The sequence below is a fragment of the Notamacropus eugenii genome, chromosome 1 (assembly GCF_028372415.1).
Source record: "Notamacropus eugenii isolate mMacEug1 chromosome 1, mMacEug1.pri_v2, whole genome shotgun sequence".
In the NCBI taxonomy this organism is placed as follows: domain Eukaryota; kingdom Metazoa; phylum Chordata; class Mammalia; order Diprotodontia; family Macropodidae; genus Notamacropus; species Notamacropus eugenii.
Genome location: NC_092872.1, coordinates 593,188,562 through 593,216,331, shown reverse-complemented (window position 1 = coordinate 593,216,331; position 27,770 = coordinate 593,188,562). Strand labels below are relative to the sequence as shown.

At 39.6% G+C, this 27,770-nt stretch overlaps 1 protein-coding gene and 1 long non-coding RNA gene across 6 annotated transcripts in view; one reads left to right on the top strand and one right to left on the bottom strand.

Moving 5' to 3' along the window:
* The window catches only part of DZANK1 (double zinc ribbon and ankyrin repeat domains 1), a 136,169-nt gene extending 116,237 nt beyond the window's left edge, over positions 1 to 19,932 (top strand). For 3 of the 5 annotated variants that reach the window (XM_072634537.1, XM_072634535.1, XM_072634539.1), the window contains 4 exons: positions 2,393 to 2,473; positions 3,751 to 3,878; positions 18,858 to 18,932; positions 19,432 to 19,932. In XM_072634537.1, coding sequence (XP_072490638.1) covers positions 2,393 to 2,473; positions 3,751 to 3,878; positions 18,858 to 18,932; positions 19,432 to 19,597 — 450 coding nt within the window. In that variant the 3' untranslated portion in view covers positions 19,598 to 19,932. Of the gene's footprint in view, positions 1 to 2,392; positions 2,474 to 3,750; positions 3,879 to 7,429; positions 9,116 to 9,158; positions 9,319 to 18,857; positions 18,933 to 19,431 lie in introns of those variants that run through there. The other 2 variants (XM_072634538.1, XM_072634536.1) reach the window with 2 other exon arrangements.
* The window catches only part of LOC140520555 (uncharacterized), a 93,881-nt gene that overhangs the window by 60,823 nt on the left and 5,288 nt on the right, over positions 1 to 27,770 (bottom strand). The window lies entirely within an intron of this gene.

Below are 27,770 nucleotides of genomic sequence, written 5' to 3'. Positions count from 1 at the left end.
CAAGGCATGGAGGGTACTGAGTACAAAGAACAGGAAGAAGGCCTGTTTGGCTAACCTAAGGTGAGGAGCCTATGACTTCGAGGCCATGTGTGGCACCTCTAGGCCCTCGGACTGATTCCAAACTTCCAAGAATGTTCTTGGCCACACTGGAAGGCCTAGAGGGCCACAAGTGGCCTCAGGTTCCCCAGCCCTGGTCTGAACCACAGGCTGTATAAAGGGAAGTGATGTAATAAGAATAAGAATAATAATGATAATGTAATAGCCGGTTTTGTGTAGCATATTTAGGTTTGTAAGTGCTTTGTAAAAGTTACCTCCTTTGATCCCCACTACAGCCCTGTCAGGTAGGTGCTAGTATTTATTATCCTTATTTTATAAACGAGGAAGCTGATACTGAGAGAGGTCAAATGACCGCCCAGGATCACACAGCCAGGAAGTGTCTGAGGCATGATTTGACAAGAGGTCTTCTTGAGTCCAAATCTGGCACTCTCTCCACATTGGCCTCCAGCTGCTTCAATGCATAATAAAGTAATTTGGGAGATAGGCTGTGTCTATCAGTAAATATTTATTAAGAACATATTGTGTGCCAAGCACTGGGGATACAAAAACAGGCAAAAGACAGTCTCTGATTTCAAGGAGCCCATGGTCTAATGCAGGAGGCAAATGGAGTTTATATTTTATCCCGGAGGTCATAGGAAGCCACTGGTTATTCTCTCTAGCTGCCTCAAGATAAAAGCCAGGTGGAGTTTATATTTTTCCTAGACATAATAGAGAGCCATTGGTTGTGCCCATATAGTTGCATCTGTATTTAAGAAGACTGGAAATACAGATTGTAAAGGGCTTTAGAAGCCAGACAAAGCTTATATCCTAGAAGCAATAGGGAGCTATTGGTGTTTATTGAATAGGGAAGTGACATAGTTAGATCTGCTCTTTAGGAAAATTATTTTGACAGCTATATGATGTATGGATTGTCCTAGGGAGAAACTTGAGGTAGGGAAACCAAATAAAACTATTACAGGTAATCAGATGAAAGAGGATTGTTAGAGTGGAATAAAGAAACTTGAGATTCATCCAGGCAAATCACTTATTTAGCAATATATTTGGTGGCAGAAACAAATCTGGTCCAAGTTCTCCGTAACCAAGGACATTGACCATTGGTTTCTATACAAATAATATACAATTTGGAGGGAGTGAAAAGGGAAAAAAATCAGGATATAGGGACTGAGACACCTGATTTTTTTTTTGGTGGCGAGAATTAGGAGACCCTGAGGTGAGAGGAAGAAGTAGTCATGATATCCCTGAAGTTGTGTGACCATTGGGAGAGGGAGTAATCTTGTGACATCTCCAAAATCAGGTGACTTACAGACTTAGCTTCAGAAAGTAGTGGGTAAAGGTGAAATAGTCTTTTTCTTTTGAGGCTTTTTTTATCTGCTAATGCCTACTCTCTTTTTTCCTTTAAAAACCCTAAGAAGGTTCCTTTCTAACTTTAAGACGTAAAAGCTCTATTTTTCTAGTTGTTAAATGTAACATCTACAAAGACAGTGTCTGATCTTAGGGAACGACCCCTAAGACATTCTTTTATTACCTGTACCCAGAGTTTTCTCTGGGAAATCCCAGCAAATAACTCTTGTTAGCATCTCTATAGATGTGGTTTAAAGGATTCCTGCAGATCCTATGTAAGCACTCATAGTAACAATGAAAACATGGTACAAGATAACCTTTATTATACCACAGAGAAGATGCTGAAAATGCAAAGGACCTAAAGGATCCCATAAATAATTCAGACACAGATTTTATAATTAACCATTTTATGCTAACCACTTCCATCTGTTTGCCACAGCCATATCACAGGCTTATTGTGAAGAAGTTTGTGAGGCAGTGCATAGAATTCTGGGCCCGGGCCAGAAAGACCTGAGTTCAAATTCTGCCTCAGACAATTACTAGCTATGTGACCCTGGGCAAATCACTTAACTGGCTACTGCCTCAGTTTCCTCAGTTGTAAAATGAGGATGATAATAGAACTTACTTTGTGGTATTATGAGAACAAATGAGGTGATATTTATAAAGTGTTTGGCACATGATAAATGCTTAATTAATGCTCATTTCTTTCCTTGTTTCCTTTATGCCACCAACTTCTCAGCTCTTCTGTCAATAATTTGTGATCCCATGTTAATTTGTCAAAGTTGGTGATTGAAATAAAACTATTTCAATACCACTTTAATCTTTAAGCTACTGATACATCAGGAGGTTTTTGGGTTTTGGTGGGGGTTTTTTTTTGGGTGGGTTCTTTTTTTTAATGTCAGGTGGTTTGTTCCCAATATTAGGCCTGAGATAGAGATTGGAAGGGTATAACTCAGAAGAGAATGTTTATAAACCCTATTCTGTGTTTCTACAGGCTGAAAGTAGACACCTTCTGAAGGAAATAAGTCTAAAAGGAGATGGAAGAATCTTTGTGGTTGAACAAATGCTTGATGAAGTAAGTATAATAATGACAACAAAGGCCATCTTCAAAACTGCTAAATATACTGCCTCTTGTCTATTTGTTTCTGATAACAATTTTTCAATGTTGTTTTAAGCCCAATGTGTTAAATAAAAAAGCTGCTTGGTATGGATCTAACCAATAGATTAAAAACTTTAAGCTAAATGCTACCTTTTTTTTTCCATTTAATAGTATAAAGGCAATATGCACAATTTTAGAAATTTTAACATCTGTCCTTAAAAATGGATTTATTGGGGGCAGCAAGATGGTGCAGTGGATGAAGTCCTAGATGAGGGAGACTTGAGTTCAAATCCAGTCTCAGAAATTTAACTATCTTAATGACCCTGGGCAAGTCACTTAACCCCAATTCCCTCAAAGAAAGGGAAAAAAAGGAAAGAATGAAAAGAAAAATAGATTTACTGATGGCTATTTTTAATACCACATTCATTTGCCTATATACTCTCCCACTCCTCTCACCCCAGAAATTTCTCTTGTAACAAAGAAAGACAACAGAACTAACCAACAGAGCAAACTTGTCTGGAAGCATTCAATACATTATGCACCAATAGTCTCCCACCTCTGTGCTAAGAAAAAGAAGAGTATGTATATTTCATTAACTTGCTCTGAGACCAAGATTAGTCATTGAAATCAATAAACAGCTGCTTTTTGGTGTTGTTTTTATTATATTACTGTAATTATTATGTATATTTATCTTTTGGTTCTGTTTTCTTTGTTTTACATATCTCTGAATTCCTCATGTTTGTCTTTTCATAAAGCATAGTAACGTTCTGTTGTTCATAAACCAGAATTTATTCAGCCATTCTTTTATCAATGGCTATCCTCTGTTTCCAGTTGTATTTTTTTTCCTGACACGAAAGTGCTGTTATAAATGTTTTGTTATCTATGGACCCCTTCTGTTTTTAATCTCTTTGTAATATATAACTAGTGGTAGGATTTCTGACTGAAAGTGTATGGACGATTTCTAAGTTCACACTTTTCTAAAGCACAACTTCAGCACTTGCCTGAGGGTTCTTTGGAAAAAAAAGTTTGTAACCCTAGCTCATTAAAAGCCAGGAAATCCTCTTTCCATAATTCATGGAACTGCAAATTGAGTTGCCTTCTCTGTTTTACAGTGGTTTTGCTCCATGTCTCCTCTGGATCTGATCTCCTTTCCATGAACAGTTAGGTTTTACCTATCTCTGCAGTCACCTCACAATACTATTAGCTGGACTACAGAACTGTCGTTAAAACATCTTCTTTTATGTCCATTGCAGGGAGCTGATCCCAATTGTAAGAATAATGAAGACAGACCTTCTTTAACGGTGGCTGTTTTAAATAAGCACCATGAAGCAATACCAGTTCTTCTGCAAAAAGGTGCAGACATTGACCACCAGTCAGGACCGTGAGTAACGTATTCTCATTTCCTGTAGCAACCATTTAAAAATATTCTAGGACTTTCCTTTGGCACAATGAAAAGAAAACACAATCCCTATTCAATGTAAATGGTTTGAAGATGGTTAAAGCCACTTGGTCATTGACAGTGTTTCTGTGCAGACCTGTGATCTCGGAGTATGAGGAACTTCCTCCCGTACGGTTGGTGTGGTTTGTCCTTTGTTCTGTAAAAGAACCATGACATCAGGGAGGTGATGCCATGACGTGCGAGTGAATTGGACGTAAGTGAGGCAGGGCTGTGCACAGTCACCAGCCTCACTTTCTCTTCCAAAGTCATCTGGGTCCAGAGGCCAGATATAGATCAGTGCAGCTGGAGATTACCCAGGATGCAGTGGGGGACCTTGCCTTATGGTAACTTCCTCATTTTAGCATCACCTGGAGCGCTGAGAGGTTAAGGGACTAGATACATAGTCAGTCACAAAGTGGTTATATGTCAGATGCAGTACCTGAGCCCAAGCCTTCTTCGCTACAATGCAAATCCTTTCTCCACTACACCAAGCTATCTCTCTGTATTAAAAAGGTTATTTTCTTTAACCTTGATTTACCTATTTTCAGTGGGTTTTCCATAGAACTCGTTAAATGAACATTAAAACAACAAAACTGTTCTTAGTTTAAATTTTAACTTATTATTTTATACTATTTTATGGCCCTCAATTATAGCTAACATCCAGGATAAAAAGAATATTCTTAAAATTTTATCAAGATTTTTTTGGTCTAGACTTGTGATTTCAGTGGTACAGGGAACTTATGGCGAGGAAACTTCCTCTATTCAGATCAACGCTTGCTTTGTAATTTATAGCTTAGAGAGTTGCCTGGTCTTTAAGAAGTTAAGTGATTTGTCTAGGATCATCAAGATTTTAACTGTCCATGTTGTCTCTCATAAAGGAGGCGTCATTGTCTACTTTAAAATGTCAGTGAAGAGCTCAGAAAGAAATCAGGAGTTCTGGATCCTCTTCTCAGTGGAATTGCTGAGGAACTAGATAATTTTGAGTGTATCACTTATCCATCTTAAATTCTCCATCTACTAAATGGGAGGAATACCTGCTAAGAATAGGCTACTTACCTACCTCTCTCAGTTTTCTCCTTCTATTGCTCCCCTACAAAATTTTTTGGGAATATAGGGTGGAAAACTCTGCTTTTGAGTACTACTTCTTATACTTTAATGGACCCATGATTTCATTGGTTTGGGTACTCCTTCTGCTGGTACAGATTGAAATGTATCCATACTCTTATCCTGTATAACTCTTGTCCTTATTTTCCCATAAAGCCTTCACCCAACAAGTCAAAAGCCTCCTTGTAGCTTTCAAAAATTATCTCCTAGACACTGTTGCAAAACTCAGGCCTTTCATCTGTTCTTGCTATATTCCTGGCCCCGGTTAAACATGCTTATACCACTTCTCACCTGCATATCATTTAAGGAGATAGGCTGCAACACTGGCAAATAAGCTTTGAGCATTTGTCTCCCTGTCTGATATCTCTTTTGGTGTTGATTCTTAGCAGATCAGTATACAAAGTTATCTCCTTGGTCACATACTTCAGGGAATCTTATTTGATTTGGAGTCTGGAAGATCCATTGTTACTAGAGAGCCCTTAAGGTTACTTTTTGTTCTACTTCACCAAATGTTTGTTTGTAATCAAGAAACAATAGAGAGAGTGATATTTTATCTTCACTATGCTGTTCAATCATTTGGGTCACTACAATGATTTGATCTGCTACTGGAAAACAGCTGTAAAAGTCTACCTATATCCTTCTTATCTTTTCATCAAGGATATCCTAGAATAGGAATAAAAAGTCATACAAAGTTAGAAGAAAATAAAAATGAGACCACTATGGAGCGCATTTAAAACAATTCCAATTTGACATATTTGAACAAACTGCCAAAAAGGAGAAATGCATAAAGGAAAGGACATCCATTGTGTTTATAACAATTTATGCAGAAGTTTAACCAATATAAACAAACTTCTATAATTGAGAAAACCTAGGGCCTAAAAACCGCATTAGTCAGCAGATGCTTTACATAGTGAAAAGTGGAACAATACGGCAGCCAAGGGCAGTGCTACTTTAGAATATGATAGGATCGTACATCTAGAGCTGGATGAGGCCATAGAGGGCAACTTCTCATTTCCCGGAGGAGGAAGCCAAGGCACAGGGAGGTTTAATGATTCATTCAGAGTCATACAGCTTTGAACCCTGGCCTTCCTGTGCCCTGTCCATTTCACTCTGCTGCCACTCAAACATCATAAACTGTTATGAAAAAAGATGATGGAAGATTACGAACAGCAGCCCTGTAATAAGACAACACAGAGCAATAGAGGGAAAACACAGTTCAAAGGAAGACACTGGCCTTCTTGCTATTGCATGAACGAGACATTCCAGCTCTTGACCGTGAGCATGTTCCCCATGCCTGGAATGCTCTCCCTCCTCCTCTCTGCTTAGCTTCCTCTAAGTTTCAACATTTTAGTTGAGATCTACCTACAGGAATCCTTTACCAAATCTCTCTCTTATTTATAATGATTTCCCTCTCTTAATTATCTCCTGTTTATCCTGTAGTTAGCTTGTCTGTACATCTTTGTTTGCTTGTTGTCTCCCCATGATATTGTGAGCTCCTCAAAGACAGGAACTATCTTTTGTTTATTTTTATATCATAGCCATTCGAAAAGTACCTGGTACTTACTAGGTGCTAAAGGTTTATTAACTGACAGAGATCCAACTCAGTAAAGTTATACTGAGGACAATTAAGAATGAAACTGGAAGGAGAAAAACAAACAAATACAAGATGGGGAAAAATCTATAAAATGTATTTGTGCTTACTGCTTATTGACAATAAAAAAAGAATTTAATCTGCTAATGTAAAATTCCATCCTAAAGGCTCTACTGCAACAAATTATCTCCTATTTGTAATGGGAGTAAATAGGTAAGCTCCCCTTGCCATGATCTCTAAGACTCTAGGCCACTTCCAATGTTCTGTGGCTCATTCCTGAAGATTTGGTGCTTTGGGAAGATACAGACCCTCTTTGTCCTACTGTCATTACAGGAGACATCAAGGGGCCACCCTGGATTTACAGATTCATAGCTCTTCTATGTGTGCTCTCCTTTTATCTTTAGCAGAGGGGATACTAGAGTCCCCATCCCTAGGATCTAGGTACTACTCCTAGCTGAGAGCACCAAAAGTTAGGGGATGTCTGTGAAGATGTTATCTTCCTAGGAATGGACAAATGGTCATGAGAGAGACATCTACATTCTTTCAAATCCCTGGAAACATGTTTGTTTGTTTGTTTGAAATCTTTAAAAAAAATGCTTGCCCTCCTGAAGAGCTAAGCTCTTCAGAACTGAGCCAGACTACTCTTGGCCTACCAAAAGTGGCTCTGGGTTCTGTAAATCAGAGGGACTCACCTGTTTATCCCCATTACATATTTATATGTCCAAAATGTACTAGATGCCTTTAAAGAGATGTTGATAACTTCATTCAGTGATCCATTGTTCGTTATTTTCAAGCAAAGGATAAAACAAGGAGACATGCTCACCAAAGGTATTCTCCACTATTTTGGAAGAGATCCAGTGCCAAGTCCAAGTCAAAGAGGGACTCTTTCTAGACAGAGGGGCCTTCAGATACTTCAGTTTGTGAATGACCATGTGCTGATTGCATCAAATTTCGGAATGTTCCAAAACCTACTGAGATCCATAACCACTCAAGAGTTTGGCCTAATTATCCACAGAGGAAAAACCAAGTAGATGAGGAATGTCTGTTGTCCAGACTATAATGTGCAGTTGAGTAGATGATCTATAGAGATGATCTATTTTGGACAGATACTGCAAATGGGCAATTAGCTGGGCCAGAATAGAACAGAAGAAGGAGAGAAAATAGCTAGAATCTAACTTTTGAGAAATCACAAGTTTATTTTAATAACCCCAAATTTGTCTCCTACTTGGGTAATCCTTGATACATGTGTAGTTCATTCTTATGAGGAGTTTTATAGAGATGAAAAGCAGGTGTGTGTGGCTGTCATGCAGAGAGCATGGGATTGGTACGACAGCATACCTTGACCACTATGCACCCCTATAGTAGTTGCTATCATCTCAGTCAGGTTGTTTTAGTTTGTAATAGCATCACTAATATTTTCCTTTTGGAATCTCCCCTTTTTAAACTACCCTGAAAATCAATTCCTGAGTATTTTTAAATGGTATCATTTCTAGCATGGATTAATTGTATTTGTATTTAGTCATTATAGCATAGTGGAACAAGGATATTAAACTAATTTGTTATTAGAATGGAAACTTCTTACTATTGTGGCTACTCTTCTGAACTGACTACTAAGTAATATCTCCATTTCAATAAAATGTACCCCTGGTGTATATGAAACTACTCCAGTTACTAAGATTATAAATAACTTAATCTTTCTTTAGTGTTCAAATTTATTTTAGCCTCTTCTCCAGAATGATTGTGTGTGTGTGTGTATGTGTGTGTGTTTTAAATATTTCTGCCAAACAGAGCACCTATATGTGCAAAGTCTGCTAGCATAGTGTAAAGAAAACTGGCTCTGGAGGCAGAAGACCATCCATGGTTTAAATCCTGTCTCTGATGGCCTTGGGCAAGTATTTCTCTGGGCTTGTTTCCTTATGTCTATCTAAACTGGATGGCATGGTCTCTAAAGTCCTTTCCAGCTTTAGATCTATAATATTACTACATTATTTTATCACATAGCAGAATATCTTACCTGTTGCTGAAGATCTGTTTTACAGATAATTGTCTCAAATCTTGTTAGTGTTTAATCTTAAAAGTACTGTGTGAATTCTTCTGTCAATTTGTTTTTGAGGGCTAATTGCTGGAGTGTTATTAATATACATTTTTTTATATTGGGCTTACTTTATATTTTCATAATATCTGATTCTGGTTTTATGGCATTATTAGCTCTATTGGCCTAATGTATAATAGTTATCTATTACTGGAAGAAGCCTTTTGACAAAGGAATTGTGCAGAAACCGTTTTTCATTGGTCCTAAAATATGGAAGTTCCCCAGCTAGGGGAGCTACCTAACAGAAGTGATGTTTGGTACTTTGTTCTCCAATTTTCCACATTTGCTTTAATTCCAGAGTCAGAGTCACATATTTATTTACTGTTTCTGTATAAGATTTTGTAATGTTTCTCCTAAGTATAATAATTATAATGATTTATCTGTATTTTACATAACTCTTATTACTATTAACATCATTGTTATTGATATGATTTAGATCACATTTAGGTGAAGGAGTAAAGTGGAACAAGTGGTCTCTCCCTGAACAAAATAGAAGATTATCTCTCTTCCTATCCCAGTATCTCGGTGAAAGCAGATTAAATAAATAAATGAATGAATATATAGATACATTAATAAATAACATATATCAAATCTCATTCACTCCAATATTATAGAATAATGTATACTGTTAATGCTATTTAGGATTTATTTGGTTATGTTTCTCCCTTTGAGATAGTGGTTCCAAGTGTTCCAAGGGTTTATGTTCCATGTCATTTCTACCATAATGAACCTATCTATACCTGACAGAATCTGCTGAGGAAAAATACATATCCACTAGAAAATTATCACATTTAACAGCAGCCTACATATTTACTGAATCACACTTTCCTCCAAGGAAGATTCTTGAAATTATTAGCTGAATGACTTGAAAAGATAAGAGGGAGGGTTAGCATTTGCATAAAGTGCACAGAAAAAAAAGTCTCAGTTCTCAAATTTACCATATTCAAGGATAACAATAGTTATGTCTCCCCAGGGGTTAAAATAATCTCTTCCTCTTTGTTCTTTCCCACATTCTTTTGCTTAATTGAGAAGAATTTTTTCCCTTAATTGATTAGAATTTCTAAGAAGAAATTTGTCTTAATCCATCTTGACTCAGATTCTGTAGATAAAGTTGTGGTTGTTTCTCTTACTGAGGAGCCCCTTGGCCAGCTGTAGTGGGCAGAGCTTGCTGTTTAATGTAGTATTAAATAGATTGGAAGCTCACTTCTGTCCTTTTATCCCTATGGTCTTAATAAACATGTAACGAATTGAGTCTCCGTCAAATAATAGAGACTCTCTAAAGGACTAAAGGACATATTACATTTCCTCAGTCATAGTATTCCAAAGTAAAAATATGTGCCACGATACAGTGCAGTCATTTGAAGAGTATTACATGCAGTCAACAGTAACCAAGAAGGAATTAGTACAAAGTACACAGTGACAGAATTCTACTATAACATTTCAGATGGCTTATAATGTCACACCTGAGAGATTCTCACAGCAAATAAGGTATTATTTAAATCTAGGTCATCAGTTCAGTTGTGTATAGAACACTTAAGACTAGGTTGTGAAGGGAGTACAAAACACATGGGAAAGATAGCTCTGCCTTCATTTAACTTGTATTCTACTGGAAGGGACGAGTTTATTGTATTTCAACCCAAATGAGGGAAACATAAGCATATATATCCAACCAACTTCAGTGTTACAGGAGGTATACATTTAAATGCTAAGTAATCAGGAAGATGAGAAAGATGAAGATAAAAAGATGACTTGCATGACTGGAGTAACTAGAACAAATGGGATTGGGCTGAGATGCAAATTTTTGAAGGAGTGAGGCCTTTGTGGCAAATGTAATAGCAAGGAAAAATATTCCAGCTTAACTAAATGATTCGTATAATAATAGTTTATAGACAAGAGAGAGTAAAACGTGGGGAATGGCAAGCAGTTTTACTTGGCAATCCTTACCTTAGAATGGAAATAGAGAATGAGTTATAGTAACAGGTAAAGACAATTAAGTTATGAGATGGTGTGTGTATGGTAAGGGTATAGAGGAATTGCAACTGGTAAAAGTTCTTAAAAAAAAACAACCACCATAAACATTGGACTCTCCAGTGGGTAAGGGAAAAGAGTGTGAGAACTCAATTTCAATCTTATCTCTACTACAATCTGCCTATAGGTAAGTCATCCAACCTTCTTATCGCTTCCATTCCCATCACATTTTGTAAACTATTAAAGCTGAAAAGGCACCTTTCTCTAAGGCACCAACTTATTATCAAATAGTCAAAAATAAACAGAAACGCATGAAATAAAATACAAAGAATTACAAAGGAAACCAAATATTCTGAAATACAGTATAGTTAGCAAAATACATTTAAAACAATTTCACAAGTTCACTTAACCTAAGTGAAACCTAAATTCACAGATTAAGAACCCCTAATCTAGTGCAACCACCTCCCTTTTACAGAGGAAGGCAATTGAGGCCCCGGAGAGGGGGAATGACTTGCCCCTGGCCACAGAGGAAAGATCATTGAACCCTTACAGAAACTGAGGCTGAGCCAAGGCAGAATCAGATGGAGCCCAAATCTCAGACTCACGGTCTGTTAGAACTGCAACTACTTAGAGATACCATTGACCAGCCCTTTTTGACAGAAAAAACCCAGAGACCCAGAATTAGTGTCAAAGAGGGTACTAGAACACCAGTGTCCTGTCTCCTCCAGGGATTTTTTGGCCAAGTTACTGAAACTTAGACTCTTCATACCCACCTCCTGGGGACTGGCTCTCCTAGAACAGTTGCCCCAGATTTCATAGCTCAGGAGAAGCAGCCAAGTGACTGCTCACCACAGTCCAAATTCCACTTACATCCTGGCACTGAGTTCACTTTGCATCTTCTAGCTAGCAGGAAAGCTGGAGAGGTGAGGAGGGCACAACTCAGAGGGAAAGAAGGGTTGGCTACTTGAAATGACCTTTCTTACCTCCCCGGGTTGTTCTAAGTATTAAATAATATTTGTAAAGCATTTAGCATAATGCCTGGCATATAATAGGTACTTAATAAGCACTCATTCCTTTCCCTTTCCCTTCCCTGTACCCCACTCTCAGAGACAACTGAAAACTTCTAGACCTGAGGAAGTTTTCTCTACTTTCACTAAACTAGCCCTCATCCCCTGCTGGACCTGTGGCTGCTGAACACTCCCCTCTGAAAATACCTGGCTCACGGTAGGCAGTTAGGTGTTTGTCGGCTGATTGATTGACCCACCACACTTTGACTACAGTTCTACTGCCTAACAGCTCAGATTTTTAGCCACGAAAATATTTCTCAGTATGTCCCTTCATTAACTTGTCCCATATGAAGGGTCTGCCCCTTTGGGAGTAAGGGACCAATGTAGCTTTCAACCCCTGACCCAGCTGGTAGCTGGGTTTCTGTGCCTCTCTAGGGGAAATGTGCCACAAAAATAGCCCCTGAAAGGGATACTGTTTTTACCCCTGAAGGGTCCAGAGCTAGGGCGGGGCCTCTCTCCCTTTTTTCTAGGCCAGGCCAGAACTTGGGTCCTGGTATATGTGTGTTCCTACTTCCCTCCCTCAGCCAGATAAACCCAGGGAACTGAATCTAGACTCAGATTTCTTTCTCAACTGAAGTGGGAATCCTGCTCTAAACTCAGACCAGTTCTTACCCTCCAGTCACTGACTTAGCCTTTCCGACTCTAAGCCTATCACCTCCACCTGGGCCACCTTCCTTAGAGGAGTACGAGCACTCGGGGCTATTCTTTAAATCTGGTGCTGAGACAAACCTGGCCAGAAGATTGTAACCTAATCACAGTGTACTTGGACAGATCGAATTTCAGTTCTTCTCTACACCTTAGGTTGGTGGAAAACTAGAAGTCTCATTTGCTTGAGACGAATCTTGGAGCAGATCGTCCCGCTGTGTTGACTCTGTTCCCAAGACCAGTTCACTTGAATTTTAAATTCATCCACCCTATTTGCCTCTGACCATCACCATATATACTAACGTATGTAGCACAGAGTTCACTTAGAGTATTACTAGATTTGTTTTTTGGAAGCTGAAAACCTGTAGGGAGGAATTTTTTCCCCTTTGAGACCAACAGTGCCCTAACACATTGACCTTGAAAACATAGAGTGAAATCCTTCTCTATAGTTAACAATCATTTGTAGGTGCTATGTGTACACTTCTGTGCTACATTTTCTTAATTCTTCATATAAACAGAATTTCTCCAGTATCCTGAGTAGTACAGATAGTCAATCACTGATAAATCAATCAATGAAATTAAGTTATGGAAGCTCCTTACTTGATCATAGTGGAAGAGTTAGTCCACTAAAGAAGGCTTCAGAAAAGATGGCCTTGACACCAGACATTATGAGGAAAGTGAACGTTCATTGTAAAGAAGGAAACTTCCAGAAGTTTTGATAATAATGGATTTAAAAAAAAATTTTCATCCAAGGCAAAAAACCCTTAACTGAAAAATGTCCTAAGATTAGAGTTGCAGCACATGAAAATATTCAAAATTCCTTCTCATACCATTTTCATTGTGGTTCAGATAGGACACTATCATTATCTGTTAATGGGATAATAGACTCATTTGGCAATATGGAAAGCACCATCATAAAACATAGGGTCATAAAATTTAGAGCTAGAAAGGGCCTTAGAGCCCATAGTCCAACTTCCTCATTTTATAGGTTAAAAAAAAAAAAAACGAGGCCTTGAGTTGTGATAGCTGTTTTTGCTGATAAAAGGGAGGTCTGTTGCTGCAGCTCAGTCCTTCATTAGCTGCCCTTTGAAGCATTTTGTAGACGTTTTTGCTGCCTAGCACAATGGCAATTACCTGGTCAATCTTGGATTTCATCTGACAAAGCATAACAGTAGAGTAGCCAACCACACAATTTAACCCTCCTTGGCATTAAGAATGTTAGCTAAGTTATTTAAGTAGCCAAAGAACATGAAAGATAGATTGTTCTGTGACTCACAGAAGTAGATGTGTATTCCACCTGGAACTTTGCAGAATCACCAAGTCTTTTGTTTACTTCTCTTAGAGAGATCTTGTTATCTCACCAATATAGGTACATCCTGTTAAGAAGAGCTTGCAACCCTTCTAATTCCCTCATCCTGTGTGACTTTTGTCCATGTTCTTCCATAAATCCTCCACAAAGGGTCCTCCCAACATGCTAAAGGGACTTAAATTGTATAAATGATAGTCATTTTAAAATATTCTTGGGCCACATATGAGATGAGGCTTTCAAGATTTCAGGGAGAAAGGTATATATCTCTTTTTACCGAAACTTCTTGCAGTAGAATATTGGCTTACTCATGAAAATACGAAAATGATCCTATGCTGTTTCTGTCTGATTATAAGGTGCCAGATACATTTGCATATACTATCACTCATTTTATTCCATGTGATTACAGACTAAAACATAGAAATTAGAGGCACTTGGCCTCATTTGCCACTAGCTACATGACTTTAGCAAAGGAGATCACGTATCTCAGCATCTCATGGCCTCAGTTTCCTTAGCTATAAAAAGAGTGAGGTGGAGTAACTGATTTCCATGGTTCATTCTAGTTCAAAATTCTGTACTTTATTTTAAAACAGCAATCCTGCCTTTTAAACCTTGGTAAGATCTGTGTTTTGGATTGAAAGAAGAATTAATCCAAACTTTTCTCCTTAGCAAGTTTCACAATTTATCAAAAAATCTTGATTTGGGAGGGGATCTTAAGACATGTGGTCTAGGCCCCACTCTCTGGAAATAAGTGAGTCAGCTTTCTCATGCATTGCCATTTATCCGCATCTCTCATAACTGAAACATTTGTAGCCTCCCTACAAATGTTACCTGACTATAAAGTGCCCCCATGCCACGGTGATGATAAACTTGATATTATTGAACTGGTTTTGATATCACAAGCCTTCCCTGACAGATGAAAGGAATGGCTTAATGTTACTATATGATTAAAATTTCATTCCTTTTCTTCCTTCCATACACCAGAGCTGGAACATGTACCATGGCTCAGTAATTCAGGACACATAGAAAGCAGTAATATGTATAAGAAGAGTCAACAGGAGGATCGGGAAAGGGAGTCCATAGTTGATATGCCCCAGGGATTTACCAGTTATGTCTATCTTACAAAGAACTGTGAGCCCAGAATCCCAGAATCAGAAATTTAATGGAAGGGTCATCAAATTTAGAGACTGGAGGGACTTTAGAGGGCATTGATTTTATTCACTGATTTCACAGATGAAGAAAATGAAGATGAAAGATTAAGTGACCTCCCCAAGGTCATACCAATAGTATCTGAGGTATAATTCAAGATCTAGGTCCTGTGTCTCTAAGTCCAGTGCTCTGAGAACAAGAGACTGAAGTGAAGGTCTGCAGTTGGAAACAACATGGAGATCCCAGGATTCACCCAGGAAAAGGAATATGACAGATTAGATTTCATGGTGCCTAGCCCACATGACTGCCATAGAGAAAGGTAGTCAGATGTCACTATATAGCAATAAGGTAGAAAAATCAAATTCACCAACAAAGGTCAAACCAGCCACTTTTAAAGACTGTTGGATTTGCTTCATTCAGATCAATTAAGAGGGAAGATAGTTAAAGGTAATGCAGAATTTCTGACCAGAGTTTTCTAAGGCCAAATATTGATATCTCCTGTGGAACATTCATGTCCCCCTAAAAATGAAATGGGGGTGAGGGGAAAGTGGAGCTGTTGCCATCCACTGCCCGAGGGATTTCAATGAGCTCGAGCTCATTGAAAGGTTCCTGCCACAGCTTTTGGGTCATGGGAGAGGCAGGCACATGGTATGGGTACGCTGGAAGGAAGAGGAAATTGTGCCTATGTTCCTGCTGTTGTAGATGCCTAAGTCATTATTAGATTTTAACCATCTAGTTAGGCCTACATAGTTGCAGTAGGGTTGAGGTTAAAGATTTGTTCTAGGATACCCAGCAACAAGAAAAGGTGCTTATGGGTCAGTCAATAAGCATTTATTAAACACTATTATGTTCCAGTCTCTGTATAAATTTCTTGCAGCCTGAAGTTCAGGGGAAGCCATAGAATAAGAACAGGGCTCTTCTGGACCTTGGCCAGCAGGGCCTCTAGCATAAAAGAGGCAAGTATTTCTTACATGTGTAGAATTGCAAGGGAAGGCTTTTCTGGGAGGGGAGAGAGAAAATAGGATAGGAAGTGCCTTCATGGCATGTGCCTTTCATATTCTGAACTAAGGGTAAGGAAGACAGATGGTAGAAGGGGAAGATTCCAAGACAACTGACATGCCTGCTATTTTGTCAAACTGAAGCCAGTGACTAGAAACCAAGATCCATTCTCATCAGAACAGTATATTAACAGTCCAGATGACATTTGGCTGGCTGACCCTAGAGATGATTAAGAAAGGAGTGTGGGTGGGGGGTGGCCAAAGAGAAACAAGGCCTAGGTCCTTGTATAAGTGCATGGTCTCCAGACATTGGAGACCACGCAGCAAATGTATCACATCAGCAAAATGAAAAAATGAGACTATACCCATATATATTTATGTATTAACAAATCACATATATGTATATACACATATGCACATATATGTATATATTCTACTATGCTAATAATTATATCTATTATTTTAAAAAGAAACAAAAATAGATTTAAAAAATATTTCAATGATCTTAGGCTCTGTAGTAAACCAATGGAGTTTATTCATTTGAGGAGTGTCATGGTCAGCCCTGTTCTTTAGGAAAATATTTTTGGCAACAGTGAGAAGGATAGATTGGAATGGGAGAGAGACGAGGTAGGGAGGCCTATCAGAAGGCTAATGTAGTTGTTCAGGCAAGTGGTGATGAAGCCTGAATTAGGGTGGTGGTTGTATGAGGGCAGAGAAGGAAATATGTGAGAGAAATGACAAGAATAGGCAAGTGTTTGGATAAGATTGAGAAATCAGAAATGACATCAAGGTCTCAGTGACTAGAAGGATGGTGATGCCTCTGACAAACAGAGAAGTTAGGAAAAGAGCAGGTTGGGGGCGTGGAATATGAGATCTGCTATACAGATCACAAATCATCATACCTGCTTAGAAAAGTACTAGACTTAAGGGAGATTGGAAAATGCTTCCTGTACAAGGTAAGACTTTGCCTGGGACTTGAAGGAAACCATGGAAACCGGGAGGTGAAAATGAGGAGGACCACCATTAAAAATGCCTTGAGTTGAGAGATGGAGTGTCATGTTCAAGGAATAGCAAGGAGACCAGTGTCACTGGATCACAGAGTATGTGTGCCAAGGGAGTGTAATGTGTAAGAAGATTGAAAACATATGGGAGGGGACAAGTTATAAAGGACTTTGAACTCCAAACAGAGGATTTTATATTTGATCCTACGGAAGATAGGGAACCACCGGAGTTTACTGAGCAGGGTAAGGTACATGGTCAAACATGCACTTTCGGAAGATCCCTTTGGAAGTTGTGTGGAGGATGGACTTGAGGCAGGGACATCAACCATCAGGCTATTGATGAGGGCCTGTACTAGGATGGTATCAGTGGCAAGAGGAGAGAAGAGTGCATATGTGAGTGATGTTATAAATAAGTAATTATTACCTAGAAATTTGCCAGGTACCATAAGTGGTCTCTATGAACTCTATCTACATATGTGATATCATCTTAACACATTATTCACTAAAAATGAATTTCTTGTATATGTAGCAAGAACATGTCTCTCCAGTAATTTGTAGAACAGAGCTGACCACATTCCAGAGCACTGGCACCATCCATTGGTTCTCCCCCTTCCTCCTCTCTTTCCTCTTTCAGAGACCTATGGAGAAGGAATTTGGGTAATTTGCCTCACTAGATCCAGCTACCAAGGAATAGAATGGAAAGTAGAAAGGGAAATAGAAAGGGAAGGTGAGCGTTCAAGAGCCTTTCTGTACCCTCTCCCCAAGACCCACTGGAAAGTGCTAACAGTCAGAAAAAGAAAGAAGTGGAGTCAACTCACTGTAAGCCAATCAAGGGCAGAAAATAGTCTGTGGTTAAGTAGAGAAGTTTTATTCTACTTGAGTGAAAGAAGATTCCCACCCTTACTTAAAGATATCCTTTGGACACATTGCAGGACTCTGGAACTCAACTGTAAGGATCAGAGCGTTAAATAGCTTAGAGGAATCCTGGCTCTTAAAACATCAAAAAATCCAAGTTAAGACTCTAGTAGAATCATTTCATGGTTCACCTGCTAGAGAGCTGACACCATTTCCTGTTCATTTTCTAATGAACTGAGGACAACAACAGTGGGAAGGAAGAGAGGGCAGTGACAAAGAGAAGAGGGACCCATAATATCTGATGACAGTATGAAGCAGAAACAGCAGAGCTGGAGTGGAGGAAATACCAACCAGGGAACATGCCAATGAAAAAGTAGCAAACAACCAATAAACCCTAATCTAATATTATAAGTTAAAGAAACCATACAAGTCACGAAGGGGAAGTTGTGACTTCTTTGGGGTAGTACTATTCAGGGTAGTACTATAAATCATAAGGACATTACAGGTGCCTAGAAGGAGGAAAAGATGGAAATCCACCTGAAAGAGAAAGGGATTTTTTGACTCACCATAGACTCAGATGTAAGTTTTTTCTATGGCCTTTTTGAAGCCTTGTGAACCTAAGTGCTTGTAAGAGAAACTTGGAGAAGGTGCTATCTACTGAAGTTCCCAGATTTCACCTAGGCAGTGACAAATAAGCCATAGAAGTTCTCAAAATGTATGTGTGTTCACATATTCGTATATACAGATACATATATAGAGAGAGACACACATATATACATTTTATATATACATATGTATATATCTGTGCCCTTCATGTAAGGAGGATGTGTTTGATACACGGGTCGTTTGTATTTATTCATATCAATATTTCTAAATTAATATTTATGAGACTTTTCTTTCTCTCTGCAACTTAAACTCACTCATCTTCACAGCCTCTTTCTAAGCAAAGGATAAAGGAGGAAACTGATGTGATCTTCCACAATTAGTGAGTATGTCAGTGATGGGGTTTGAGGTAGAATCCATGTTGGTTCCTAGCATTGTACAGTACCTACCCACTAGAACCCATCCTCTCCTCACAGTATCTGTTCCTATTGATACCAAAGCCTTAGCCAGGAATGAAACAAACTTTCCTCCTCCTCCAACCAGACTCAGAAACACAGCTCTTCATGAAGCATGTCTGCTAGGGCCAGAAGGAAAGAAATGCATAGCAGCCTTATTGAGGTAAGTTCCTTAGTTCTTGGGTGAGTCAGATATTGAAAAGAGGGAAGTGAAATGTGGGCATAGAAATAAAACTGCTGAAAAGAGGACCTAAAGGGAGTTCTTGGAGTATTAAAAAGCCACCACTAAAGAAAGAGCTCCACCTTCCCTTTTAGCCCAGTGTAACCCTGGATTGATAAATAACTTTCAAAGGCACAATGAAAGCATTATCCTTCGGTTGTTTGCCTTCATTATACCTGGATGTGTTGCTTTGATGTAGTGCCCAAGATTTAGAATTGTATTTTTTATGAAATGTAGTATAAATGAAGTATAAATTGTACAGATCTTAGCTTTTCCTTATTTGCCAAACGTATGTATATTTCTTATGCCAGATACAATCATAACCTCTCTATGAAAGCAGATGGTACAAAGGTCAGTTAGACTGAGCTCTATGATGTATGGTGGATATAGCTGACTAGACACCCTTTCCACAAGCCACTTCTTTCATATATTTCATTTGCAGATACAATGCAGATATTCAAAAGAGAAACGAAGAAGGCCAGTCAGCATATGATTTAGCTCTGAAGATGGGGAATGATGAAATCATCTCACTGTTTGCTGCAAAACTTGGCCAAGGAATCCTGGACCAACATACCCAATCTAGGAACCTCAGGCTAGAAGACTTTTGACCCTAAGTTTCCTTACTCCTAAATGCCACTTTGTCTTTATTGAAAGAAAATTTTAACACACCACACTCTCAATTTATTTTTTAATTTAGGAATTAAAGAAGTTCAGTTTATTCAGTTAGAAGACTGTGTTTATGAGAATAATTAAATGAGAATAGAACTAGCACACAAAGCCACTCCGAATTTACTCCATATTGTGATAAATATATCTATATTTGCTTATAAAACTCTGACATTTTTTCTCTTATGATCCTTATAAACCATTTCTATGTCAGATATGTTTATTTAATCTTTGGCCCTACAAATTATGTTCGAATAAATCATTATGCTGCAATATGCAACTTTGTTTCTTTTTTGGATATTTCAATTTGCGTGTGATCAAGTAGTTCAAGGGGTCCCCCAACTTTTCCTAATGGGATCTACTTTTGATTTCCAACAGTTTGATGACTAGGTTGGGGTAAAAAGAAGTCAAGAAGACTTATCTTCCTGGGTTTAAATCTGGCCTCAGATGCTTACTAGCTGTATGACCCTGGGCAAGTCACTTAACCCTGTTTGCCCCAGTTACCTCATCTGTAAAATGAGCTGGAGAAGGAAATGGTAAACCAATCCAGTACCTCTGCCAAGAGAACTCCAAATGGGGCCACAAAGAATCAAAAATTGCTGAAGAACAAAACAAGGGATGTTATCCCCACTTTACAAATGAAGAATCTAAGATTCTAAGTAGTGGCTTGCTCATAGAAGCGGTGAGTTGCATACTAAAACATGAACCCAGTTTCTCTGACTCCAAATTCAACCTTCCTTCATAGAGTAATAAAAAGACTGGTGACTCCCAACTCTGCTCTTTAAAGTCTTTGTGACCTTAGATAAATGACCTAACTGCTCTGGGTCTCAGTTTCCTCATCTATAAAATGATGGAACTAGTCCAGATGATCTCTGAGGATTCGTCTAGTTCTATATCTGTGACCTTTGGGTTTAAATTGGAGCTCCATTATTTATAACCTAGGTGACCTTGGGGAAGATCACAACCTCAGCAAGTCTCAATTTCCTCCTTTTTAAAAAAAGGGAGGAATGGGACTACATGTCCTATAAAGTCCTGAGCAACCCTGAATTCTTTTTTTTTTCACTTAATGGTATTTTATTTTTTTCCAATTACATGTAAGGATTGCTTTCAACATTCACCTTTACAAGATTTAGAGTTCTAAATTTTTCTTCCTCTCTCCCCTTCCCCCCGCCAAGATGACTGGCAATCTGATACAGGTTATACATGTACAATCATGTTAAACATTTTTCTGCATTAATCTTGTGAAAGAAGAAACAGAACAAAAGAGAAAAACCATGAGAAAAAAAAATCAAAAAACAAAAAAATTGAAAATAGTATGCTTCAACCTGTATCCAGACTCCAAATCAGTTCTGTTTCTGGATGTGGATGGCATTTTCCATCATGAGTCTTTTGGAATTGTCTTGGATCCTTGCATTGTTGAGAAGATTGAAGTCTATCATAGTTCATCATCCCATAGTGTTTCTGTTACTATGTACAATGTTCTCCTGGTTCTGTTCACTTCACTCATCATCAGTTCATGTAAGTTTTTCCAGGTTTTTCTGAAATCCCCCTGCTCATCATATCTCATAGCACAATAGTATTCCATTACATTCATATACCCACACTTGTTCAGCCATCCCCAGTTGATGGGCATCCCCTCAGTTTGCAATTCTTTGCCACCACACAAAGAACTACTATAAATATTTTTGTACATTTGGGTCCTTTCCCAATTTTTATGATCTCTTTGGGATATAGATCTAGTAGTAGTACTGTTGGATCAAAGGTTATGAACAGTTTTATAGATTTTGGCCATAGTTCCAAATTGCTTTCCAGAATGGTCAGATCACTTTACAACTCCACCAATAATGCATTAGTGTTCCAGTTTTCCCATATCTTCTCCAACATGTATCATTTTCCTTTTCTGTCATATTAGCCAATCTGATAGGTATGAGGTGGTACCTCAGGCCAACCCTGAATTCTACAAAGAATGAAGTTCTTGGATTTGTCCTATCACTGCCTTGCTGAAGATGATTCTCTTACTGGTTCTTTTGCCCAGGTCTCAAACAGTCCAGAATCTCTTTTTACCTCCCAGGAATGTTAGGTATTACTGGTTTCAAACCAAAAGCATTGAGAAATTATAGACAGTAGGTGCTAGATAAACATGTTTGTTTTTGTCATTGCTTAAATGCTGTCTTCTAGCCTCCTTTATCATATTTTAACCCCTTATCTTTTGGGATTTAGGACCCACAAAATAAAATGAAGCTCAGAATTAAGCTATCTCAAACTGAATGCTCCCTGCGCATCTCCAATTGAAAGTGTGTAAAACAAAACTCAGTGTCTTCCCCCCAAACCCTCCCTTCTTTCCATCTTTCCTATTACCATCCAGGGCACCACCATCTTCCTGGTCCCCCAGGATTGAAACTTCATTGTCATCATAGACTCTTCACACTCATCCTATTGGGATATAAAAAGTCTGAGAGACACAGCGTCTGGCGAATTAATCATTTTATTAATCATGCTAGCAATAATTAATAAAAGGGGTCAGTGGCAAAAGACACCTCATGGAACCCACTCAATGCTTATATGGCCTTGGAAGAGTGGGTGTTCCTGAGAGTGGCCATCAGCTCTCATTGGTTAACAAGTTATGAGAGAATGACTATTATAATGAGAGGTGGGCTTATTCTAATGAGAGTCTGGGGGATATGACTGATTACCCAGTCTTATTCTAAGAGACTTATCTGTTATCCAGACTACACCCCAGGGTAATCTAGACAAAAGGGGGTCCACTTCTGCTCAGAGGTGGTAGAGTAGAACACAATGGGCCAGAATTCACCTTAGATTAAAGTGGGGCAACAACTCCCACCCTGGATGGAATGAATCCCTGTACCCCAGGGATTTGAGCAACCTCATCCATTAACAGTGTCCTTCAGAGGCTGGCTTGGCCTACTACCGAATGAGGATCTAGGAAGGGAAAAAATCCTGGGTCTCCCCAATAGTAACAACTAGTTATTTAATAATCATTTCTCTCACCATATATCCAATTAGTTGTCAAATCTTGTCTGCCTTCACATCTCTCCTCCGCCATCCCCTTCCCTCTACTCACAGAGCCCAAACCCTGGACTTTGGCAATAATAGTCATCTATTTAGTCCCCTTGCCACAGGTCTCTCCACTCTTCAATCTATTGTCAATACAGCTGCCAAACAGATCTTACCGAAGCTCAGGTCTGGCCATGTCATCCCCGTTACTCAGGAAATTCTAATAGCTCTCTGCTATATCCAGAACCAAATATGAAATCCTCTTACAGTATTTCATAGCCTGGCCCCTTCTGATCTGTCCTGTCTTCTGGATTAGGACCTTACTCCAACACTTCCCAGGCTTGACTTTACCATGATGCTGCCATGATCTAGCTACATTGACTTACTTACTGTTCCTTACAGATTATATAAGGAACCATTAGGTGGCACCATAGTACATAGAGAGCTGGGTCTGGAGTCAGGAAGACTTTGGCTGAGGTCAAATCTGGTTTCAGACACTTAACAGCTGTGTGATCCTGGACAAGTCACTTAACCCTATTGGCCTCAGTTTCCTCTTCTGTAAAATGAGCTGGAGAAGGAAATAGCAAATCACTCCAATCTCTTTCCCAAGAAACCCCAAATGGGGTTGCAAAAATGGAGCATGACTGAAGACTGATAACACAGATAATATGTGCTTCCTTCCCTCCATGCTTTTTACTAGCGGATTGCCATCCCTGAAATGCTCTCTCCTCCCTTCAGCCTCCTAGCTTCCTCAGCTTCCTTCAAGACTCAGTTTAAGCTCAGCCTTTTGTGTAAATCTTTTCCAGATTCTCCTTGTCCCTTCCCGCTGAAATTACCTTCCAGTCACACTTTTTATATTTTGCATGCATGTGGTTATTGATATTCTGTGTTTTCCGTTAAAATCTATCTTTCTTTGTACCCCCAGCACTTAACATCATGTGTGGCACATAATAAGCACTTAATAAATGTTTATTGAGTGACAACTGACTTCTTGTTCATTTTAATTGTATCCAACTCTTCATGACTCCATTTGGGGTTTTCTTGGCAAAGATACTCCTTTGGTTTGCCATTTCCTTTTCCAACTCATTTTACAGAAGAGGAAACTGAGGCAAACAGGGTTAATTAAGTGCCTCGTCCAGGGTCACACAGGTAGTTGTGAGTTCAGGAAGGTAAATATTCCTGCCCCCAGGCCTAGCACTCTATCCACTGCACCACCTAGCTGCCTGACACTTGTACACACTTAATAAATGCTAGTTGATTTGATGACATAACAGAAGATGAGAACGAGTACTAGAAAGACAAAATGATTGTCTAAGGTGATAAAAACAATAATAATAATGTCTCACATTTGCAAAGCACTTATAATGCCTGACATAGTATTTTGCATATTATCTGACATTTATATTTCAACTCAAGTTTTCCAAAAGCTTTACACGTTAATCTGGTCATTTGATCCTCACAAAAAACTCTGTGAGATCTATTTTTATGCTCATTTTACAGATAAGGAAAGGAAGGAAGGCAGAAAGGATCCCACATTTAGGGTCAGAAACTTTTTCCAAGCTCAAGGTCCCTAGAGACAGGTATAGAAAGAGCTCTGCTTTTAAAGGCAGAACTGAGGTCAAGACCTTGCTTTGTTTCTTACCACCTGTCTGACCTTGAAAAATCATTCTGCCTCTGAAGGCCTGTTTCCTCACTGGTGCAATGAGGCAGTTGGGACAAGGTGAGAGTGTCACACTACCTGCAGGCTAACTGTGGCCCCGACACTCGGCCAGAACCAAATAAAAATGTCACTGGGGAATATTTTTTTTTTATTTATTTTTTTTACTTTTAACATTTATTTTCACAAAATTTTGGGTTACAAATTTTCTCCCCTTTTATCCCCTCCCCCCCCAAACCCAAGCATTCTAATTGCCCCTGTGACCAATCTGCTCTCTCTTCTATCCTCCCTCTCTGCCCTTGTCTCCGTCTTCTCTTTTGTCCTGTAGGGCCAGATAGCTTTCTTTACCCCTTAACCTGTATTTCTTATTTCCTAGTGGTAAGGACATTACAGTTGATCCTAACACTTTGAGTTCCAACTTCTTTAGCTCCCTCCCTCTCCACCCCTTCCCTTTGGAGGACAAGCAATTCAATATAGGCCAAATCTGTGTAGTTTTGCAAATGATTTCCATACTAGTTGTGTTGTATAGGACTAACTATATTTCCCTCCATCCTATCCTGTCCCCCATTTCTTCTATTCTCTTATGATCCTTTCTCCCTCCATGAGTGTCAACCTTGGATTGCATTCTCCTCCCCATGCCCTCCCCTCTATCCTCCCCCCCACCCTGCTTGTGCCCTTGTCCCCCACTCTCCTGTATTGTGAGATAGGTTTTCCTATCAAAATGAGTGTGCATTTTATTCTTTCCTTTAGTGGAATGTGATGAGAGTAGACCTCATGTTTTTCTCTCACCTCCCCTCTTTATCCCTCCACTAATAAGTCTTTTGCTTGCCTCTTTTATGAGAGATAATTTGCCCCATTCAATTTCTCCCTTTCTCCTCCCAATATTTCTCTCTCACTGCTTGATTTTATTTTTTTTTTAAGATATGATCCCATCCTCTTCAATTCACTCTGTGCACTCTGTCTCTATGTATGTGTGCGTGTGTGCATGTGTGTGTGTGTACTCCCACCCAGTACCCAGATACTGAAATGTTTCAAGAGTTACAAATATTGTCTTTCCATGTAGGAATGTAAACAGTTCAACTTTAGTAAGTCCCTTATGACTTCTCTTTGCTGTTCACCTTTTCATGGTTCTCTTCATTCTTGTGTTTGAAAGTCAAATTTTCTTTTTAGCTCTGGTCTTTTCATCAAGAAAACCTGAAAATCCTCCATTTCATTGAAAGACCATTTTTTCTCCTGAAGTATTATACTCAGTTTTGCTGGGTAGGTGATTCTTGGTTTTAGTCCTAGTTCCTTTGACTTCTGGAATATCCTATTCCATTCCCTTTGATCCCTTAATGTAGAGGGTGCTAGATCTTGTGTTATCCTGATTGTATTTCCACAATACTTGAATTGTTTCTTTCTAGCTGCTTGCAATATTTTCTCTTTCACCTGGGAATTCTGGAATTTGGCCACAATGTTCCTAGGAGTTTCTCTTTTTGGATTTCTTTCAGGTGGTGTTCTGTGGATTCCTTGAATATTTATTTTGCCCTCTGGTTCTAGAATCTCAGGGCAGTTTTCCTTGATAATTTCATGGAAGATGATGTCTAGGCTCTTCTTTTGATCATGGTTTTCAGGTAGTCCCAGAATTTTTACATTGTCTCTCCTGAATCTATTTTCCAGGTCAGTTGTTTTTCCAATAAGATATTTCACATTATCTTCCATTTTTCGAATCTGCACGCTATGTTCTGTGATATCTGTCTTTCTCATAAAGTCCTTAGCGTCCATCTGTGCCATTCTAGTTTTGAAAGAACTATTTTCTTCAGTGAGCTTTTGAATCTCCTTTTCCATTTGGCTAATTCTGCTTTTGAAAGCATTCTTCTCCTCCTTGGCTTCTTGAACCTGCTTTGCCAATTGAGTTAGCCTATTTTTCAGGTTGTTATTTTCTTCAGCATTTTTTTGGGTCTCCTTTAGCAGGGTGCTCATCTGTTGTTCATACTTAGCTTGCAAGTCTTTTATTGCTCTTCCCAGTTTTTCCTCCACCTCTCTAACTTGATTTTCAAAATTCTTTTTGAGCTCTTCCATGGCCTGAGCCCATTGGGTGGGCTGGGACACAGAAGCCTTGATTTCTGTGTCTTTGCCTGATGGTAAGCATTGTTCTTCCTCATCAGAAAGGAAGGGAGGAAATGTCTGTTCTCCAAGAAAGTAGCTTTCAATAGTTTTATTTCTTTTCCCTTTTCTGGGCATTCTCCCCAGCCAGTGACTTGACCTCTGAATATTCTCCTCACACCCACCTCGCCTCCTGGTCAGAGTTTGGGGACTGAGATTCAAATGCTGCTTCCAGCCTTAGGGCTTTTGGCGGGGGCAGGGCTGCTATTCAGTGTGAGAATTAAGTTCAGGTGGTCAGGTCGGGGCCTCTCAGGCACAGTTCCCTCAGGGGGTTTATGCACAGACCTTCCACAATGGGTTCAGGCTCCCGCCCGCTTGGGGAGCCCCTGTCTGCAGCCGCCTCTCAGCTTCTATCTCCCGGGGGGGGCCTGAGCCATGGGGGCACCCCACTCCCCTCTCGACCCGCCAAAGAGACTCTCTCACCGACCCCCGTCACCTGTGGGTGGAGGTACTTGTGCGGCCGCTGGAGATCCTGTCCCTGAAGCCTGCTCGGATCTGTACCTCTCGGAGCCGCGGCCACTGCAGGTCTGGGCTGGGCTCCGCGTCTGCAGCACGACGGACCTTTTGCGAGAGGTTTGCAGGTCCCTCTGTGGGTGGAGGGACCCGCATGGCCGCAGGATATCCCGTCTCCGTAGCCCGCTCGGATCTTTTCCTCACGGTGTCGCGGCCGCTGCAGGGCTGCACTCAGCTCCCAGTCCCAGCGCCCAGTTCGCAGCACGAAGGACCCCCGCGAGAGGTTTGCAGGTCTCCCCGGAACAGAAATCTCCCTCGCTCCAATATTCCATGGCCTCTGGGTGCAGAATTCACCGTGAGTTGATCCCCTCTAGCCGTTCTGTGGGTTGTGGGTTCGGAGCTATGTGTATGTGTGTCTTTCTACTCCGCCATCTTGGCTCCGCCCCCAGGGAATATTTAACAAAATAAATAAAAATACAACAAAATACAAGATATTGTGAATGTATAGTTTTCGAAGGCAATTTGAAACAGTATGGATCCTTATGTATGGCTGAGTGGCCCACCAGCTTTCCTTTCTATTTGTTTGACTCCACCAAACTGGATGATCTCTGTGGGTCCTTCTGGATCAAATATTCTTTGGTGAGGAAGACTGGAGTGACAGCCAAGAGAAGCTGGAAAAAATTCTCCTACTAGAAGATGCATGACGTAATCATGTATGAATGATTTCGAGGGACGTTTAGAGGCAGAGGTCAGTATGTTGCGGTCTAGGCGTTCTGGGATCCCCGAAATTCAAGGGCAAGGGGCACAAGTCAACCTTGAAAGAATTCGACAATTCTTTCAGTCAG